Source organism: Pimephales promelas, chromosome 15 (assembly GCF_988280905.1).
Source record: "Pimephales promelas chromosome 15, fPimPro1.hap1.1, whole genome shotgun sequence".
Taxonomy (NCBI): Eukaryota; Metazoa; Chordata; class Actinopteri; order Cypriniformes; family Leuciscidae; genus Pimephales; species Pimephales promelas.
The window spans coordinates 21293456-21299682 of NC_142783.1; the positions used below are offsets into that span (position 1 = coordinate 21293456).

Genomic DNA, 6227 nt, shown 5'->3' on the forward strand with positions numbered 1-6227 from the left:
TTCTTTACAATAATAGAATATAGTGTATAGAATAGGAAGAAAAGTAAGCTGTTACACTGTTACAAAGTGTTTTTGTACATTCAATGAATTGACACGCAATTGCGTAGCTACGGCGTGAGTTTGAAGCAGAAGTATAAATTGGGCTTAAAACGCGTCTCGTGCCACAGGACCCTCCAGACCTGCGTCATTGCGTTACAAATGCCAACTTGTATCCGATGCACACTTATTTAAATCGATGCATCGCATCGTTAGCTTTTATGCCGATGCGAATTGGTGAATCTTACCATCCCTACTATTTAAAATAATTATGTATTTTGAATTTGCATGCGGGTGGGTGTGTAATTGTTACCGTTCTGTGTTCATCAACCGTTATTTTTCAAAGCACTCTTCTTTAAAACATTAGGATGTGATTTTATTTCACGTCTTTGCGTTTCCCGTTGCCTCTCGTATTGAGCTATTTGGTCCGCACATACGACTCGCTGCCAATCACATGCTCACATCTTTCTCTTTCTATGAAACCTGTAAACCGCATTCACCAGTTTTCACTCTATAGCGGTTGACCAGAGCACTGTAGTAAATAAGAAATAATTGCAATCAAATGGATATCCCCACATATTTCTCAGCAGTCCTCTGTGGCATTTTATTCTTTTCTGCGCTGCCACGGCATCAGAAGTGCGCGGCCGTGCGACATCATTGCTTAGGACTATGTTAAAGTCTAGTTTTATTAGTTTTGCTTTCTGACTGTTTTTTCTTTTTCTTTCTAGTGCCCAAGTGAAAGTATTTGTGACTGGCCTGTTCAGTTTAAACCAAGACATCCCAGCATTCAAAGAACACTTGAGGGATTTCCTTGTACAGATCAAGGTGAGGTGCAAGACGTTTATCCTACTGAGACAAGGACTCTGAGAACTATAATAGTTAATAGCATAATAATGGTTATTGAAATATGTTGTCTTTGTAATAGGCAAATAAATCGATTTTGATTATCAGTAATAATAATCAGTAATAATGTGGAGTTCATGGATCGAGGAAATAGATATGGTGTGAGAGAAAGCGTGCTGTCCCTTTTGACCTTTAAGGGATCGTGAAGCATGGTGTAACTATATGGGTCATCTGTAGTGCACAGGCACAGAGGCTGTATGTGAGATGGAGAGAGGGCAATTACTGCAGAGATGACAGCATCCTGGCAGAGCAGTCAGTGCAAGCCAAACCCACTAAATGCTGCTCACATGTTTCTCTCTGTGTACCTGCAGGAGTTTGCAGGCGAGGACACCTCTGATCTGTTTCTGGAGGAGAGGGAGGCTTCATTGCGCCAGGCCCAGGAGGAAAAACACAAGCTGCAGATGTCTGTGCCTGGCATCCTCAACCCTCACGAAATACCAGAGGAGATGTGCGACTGAGTTCGCATGCAAACACGCAGCGCTCACAATCCGCTGACTCCTAAACAAACTAAACGCACAGCTAAAGCAGTGTTGTGGCTACTCTTCTGTGGGCCCCCTGTGTGTTTTCTCATAAGTGTGTGTGTGTGTGTGTGTGAGTACTTTAGGATCTTCCTGTGAGGAGGCGATATCTGCACTTGGCTGTCTCTTGACCAAAACAATGCCAATATGTAAACGATACCATCACCTTTTTGCATAGCACGTGTTTCATACACACTTTTATGTATTACCTTTCCATTGTTAACTGCTTACGTTGGGTCCCTGTAATCCAAACGATGCATGAAGTGTCACATCTGTACAATTAACTCGCTTTGTGCTCGCTTTTTTTCGTTGCCCCTCTCCCCTTCTATTTCCTCCTCACGTATTTGTTTATGTATATTATCATGTATAAAGACCAGAGTGCAGTTTGTTGTGTTTGCAGAGAGCTGTATGTGTTCTGGCCGCAGGTAGATGGTACCTAGTGTCAGTGTGTGGGCCAATGAGCTGTGCACCTGATCCAGCCAATGAGAATGTCAAAGAATGTTTGTGATTGGTGAGTTTGCAGAGGTGCTGCGTACTCATTGGTCGGCGTTTCGTGTGTCGGGAATCCAGAAGTGGTTCGGGACTAAAGTAGATCTCAGCAGAATGTGAAGTAGATCGCTGAGTTGAGCTGTCTGATGGATGCTGCTGCGGTTGTGAGTGGGACTTTGAAGTGGCGCTCTGTTTGCTTTTTCCACACGGAAGTGTTCAGCAGCCGTCTACGTGTTCATATCAGCATCACTGTACAGCATCTTTGCTACCATGGGAACACACAGATGTTTCGTCCTGTTTTGTTGTGGGTGTGCGAGCGTGCGTGCGTGTTGTCGCTAAGCCGACATCAGGTTTTTTGTTTTCCTCAATGAGGACGGTTGCTCCTTTTGTGAGCTTTCATTAAATTGAAGTTTAAAAGAAGTGGTTGAAATATTTATGGGTTCTTGTAGGCTACACCTTTATAACTGCTCATGTTAACTCAGAGACTGCTTTGGAGTTTTTCAAATTCTACTTATTTACATTGTTTACCATGCTGTAGTGCTGCAGGACACTACTTAGAGCAAAATAAATCTCAGTTTACATTTAATTTTGTATTTTTTCATTTTTATCTTTAAGTCCTGTCCAAATAAAACACAAGATTTGTATTCAGAGAAAAAGACGTAAATGCCAACATTCTAATTAGGAAGTAGAATGTACCAATCCAAATCCTGATGATCAGTGGTGAATTTCCCATTTAATATGTGTTGCATTTGTTGTGAATCTTTTTGAACTGATTAAAGTTGGAAGAATTTTATAATTCTGTCTGATTTCTCTTGGGTTTGTTCCATCTTTTGGGTAAATGCATAGCTGGAGATGTGAAGTACACTACTTCAAAAATGAAATCAAATTTCAAAAATGAAAATTCAATCTTCAAAATATCATTACTATTTATAAATCTTTATAGTGTTTATTAATGTTTTGAACTAGCTTTCATTTGGAATATTTTCAACTTAAGTTTAGGTTTTAATAATTGTATGTACTTTTGTAATTTGTGTTAGTTTGTTATGGCTTTAATTTCATTTTATTTCAGTTTTAGTCATTTTAGTAGTCGACTTCACTTAACTTGAACTGAAATATTTCTAATTTTGTTTAAAGTTCTGCATCTAATATTTTTTTTATATAATCAAAAACTATTTTTAATAGTTTTAGTTGTTTCACAGAAGAAAGAATGTCGAACTTGTTTGGAATGACATGAGGGTGAGTAAATTGAGTGAACTATCCCAGGAGGCCCAACAACTCCCAAACTTATCGGGAGTTACTTCACATTTCCAAACCCTACCCGGACCTAGCAGCTGAGATCCATTTCCTCACTAATGTTTCTCCTCGGCTGTGGTTTAAATGAACCTCGTCATCCACTGAGTTCTATCTGTATCCTGCTGTTCGACCGGTACTACGTTCGACCAGATCTCGAGAGCGATGTGACTGCCACGGAAGAACAGTGTCGAGTTTCTCCTCAGTTGCAGTTTCCTTGAATCGTTCTACTCTACTATGCACATCCCAAGAATCGCATCTCATTTCTCACGAGTGATATATGCAGACGCAGGCCTCATTTGAAATGCCGTGACAGTTGTTTGAATGCATCACGGCTGGTTGTTTTTGACTGTGCCAAGAACTGCACAGCTCTGGAGATATGATTCAAGTCTCTGGAGTTCGGACTAGAACTTTCAGAAAACACTCAAGTTAAATTCTGAAGCCCTTGGGAAGCCCTGAACTCTTAAAATTCTAGAACTTGGGTTGAAAGTTTTTTAACTGGCTCTGTGATATTCTATAATAATAATCTATATCCTGTGAGCTTGTTGTGTGACATGTTAGTTGCCTGCAATAAAATTCACGCGCAAGGAAAGATGAGCTCTCTCCTCCTGACCCACTTTGCAGCCGGAATCCGGTCTGGGGGGTTCCAGTACAACTTCTTCCAGAAATGCTGTTCAGAGGTCAATCCAGTCCACAACCCCTGCTCAAAAACAGGCAACTTCGCTTTTAACAAAACCTATTTAGCATTTTATTTCTGATATCATTTTAGTATACAAGTTTATTTTATACACATATAATATACATACACATGTATACATATATACATTGCCCCCCCCCCCCTTATATATAAGATACATAAGATATTATATATCTTAATTGTTTCCTAATTGTATATATCCTAATATCCTAATTGATGGAGTATAGCTTTTTATTTCTTCATCAACCATCTAGGAAGACACTTCATGACCATATTCATGACAATATCAAGATTCATCAGGTGAATGGTTGGGAGGGACTCGGGAGCATGAATAATCATTTTCATTCATGAATTGAGTGCAGACCTTATATGCATCGAATGTCTTAGGGAAGTGCTGGAAATTTAGTGCTTTAACTCTTGCATTGTCAACATGATATATATGTACATATAAATGATTATATAATAATAATGTACTAAATTAGATTATGTAAAACATGCCTCATTATATATATATATATATATATATATATATATATATAAATGTGTGTGTAATCTTGAGCATATCTACTGCACCATATTCAACGAGTGAAGTGTATTTTGCAACAAAAACAGATGCATAAATAGGCATATGTTCAACATAATCTAATTTACATTATTATTACATAATCATAGAAACTCTGAGATAAGATGAATGATTCTTTTTGTGCAATGTGGGTCACACAACTTGAGAAATAAATCTGTACTGGCTCGTGTCGTAGCCTAAACTAAGCCTATACTGCCATCTACAGGTGTGATTCGCACTATTTATTCTGTGAGTTGCTTGTAAAGCAGTGGCTCTCAACCTTTTTGACACCAGGGTCCCCCATTGTCCATAACATACAATAATTACATTTCAGAATCCCCCAAGTGTTCATTCATCTGAGTGAGCATTCATCTTTTAAACCATTGAATTTACATGATTTTTCCAGTCAGTTGTATATGTACTGGATAAGGATTTAGAATAACATTTTTTTTACTCACAAATTCTATGTGATCAAATATATTAGAGTGAGGCATAAGTAAACAGTTATTACAGTTATTAATTTTTATTTCTTTTCTGTGTCTAGAATATAATTGATTTTCATTATAGTTTTGGTTTGTTTTTAATGCCTGTTTTGTCTTATATTATTTGATGTAAACAATGTGAGAGTTCATATTAAACTTGATTTTACATATACATTCCTATTATTAACCATAAAGTATTGATGAAATACTTAATATTAACTATTATACCTTCATAAAATTAAACAATTTTTGCCCATTATAGCTAGTTATAGGGAAAGGATAAATGTCAGGTGAATTGACATAGACACCGAGATACAGAGCATCAGGAATCTCTGCCTTTTGACACTGACACAGCTGGCAATGGCAGCCCTAAACTGTGTCCCTTCATTCCCCTCTTTCTCCCTATTTGTCTCTCTCACCAATCCTGGATACAGTATGAAACATAAGACTTAGAGGACATCTTAATTTGTTCAATTAGAATTGACATTGACGCAGTATATGTTTTTTAGAGTTACATCAAATATTTTTTCCCATTGGGTAAGTGTGGCTATTGTCTTATTATTTGCTTTAGGGCATCAGAAGCTTAAACACTTTGTTTTATTATGCACGTTCTTCCTACAAGCACATTGTAAAGGAGCAGTAAAGGACACTGCTGGAGGAGAGGTAGGGGTCAAGAGGAACAGCCATACGCCAAGTCACACACAAGAATTCCAGACTGGTGCTCCGGCAACGTCTGGCTGGGTGTAAAAGAGTGTGGTATAGTTGAATATACTTTAATTATAAATTTGGCCATGTTGTTTAAAAGCAAAGCATCTGAAGGGGAGGGGGAGGGGGGGGGGTGATCTGGCTTGGAAAATAGTGGAACAAATTTGGTGACCAGCTTTGGTGACAATCTTTGTGAGACCATCTAAAAGCAGAAAACATAGGCTGTTTTTTTGTTTGTTTGTTTTTTTAAGTAGCCTAAGTAGGCTATATAAGCTATTGATTGAGCTGATTGGATGATTAAATATCTATTAAAGAGATAGTTCACCCAAAAGTTGTTCCAAACCTGTAAGAATTTTTCTTCAGCTGAACACAAAAGAAGATATTTTGTAAACTATTTGTTAACCAAACAGGACCCCATTTAAAAAAAGGAAGTAGCCTATGATATATCCGTATAAGTATGATATAACATAATATGATATATCCCTTTAAACAATAACTTCTAATGTCAAAATAAATTTGTGTTTTTGTATTGGTTTGAAAATTTC

The 6227-nt window shown here is 37.7% G+C and overlaps 1 protein-coding gene across 3 annotated transcripts in view; it reads left to right on the forward strand.

Moving 5' to 3' along the window:
* Positions 1–2742, forward strand: part of xpo1b (exportin 1 (CRM1 homolog, yeast) b) — a 29888-nt gene extending 27146 nt beyond the window's left edge. For all 3 annotated transcript variants that reach the window (XM_039655204.2, XM_089120344.1, XM_089120345.1), the window contains 2 exons: positions 765–861; positions 1251–2742. In XM_039655204.2, coding sequence (XP_039511138.1) covers positions 765–861; positions 1251–1397 — 244 coding nt within the window. In that variant the 3' untranslated portion in view covers positions 1398–2742. The remainder of the gene's footprint in view (positions 1–764; positions 862–1250) is intronic.
* Positions 2743–6227: the final 3485 nt, after the last annotated feature.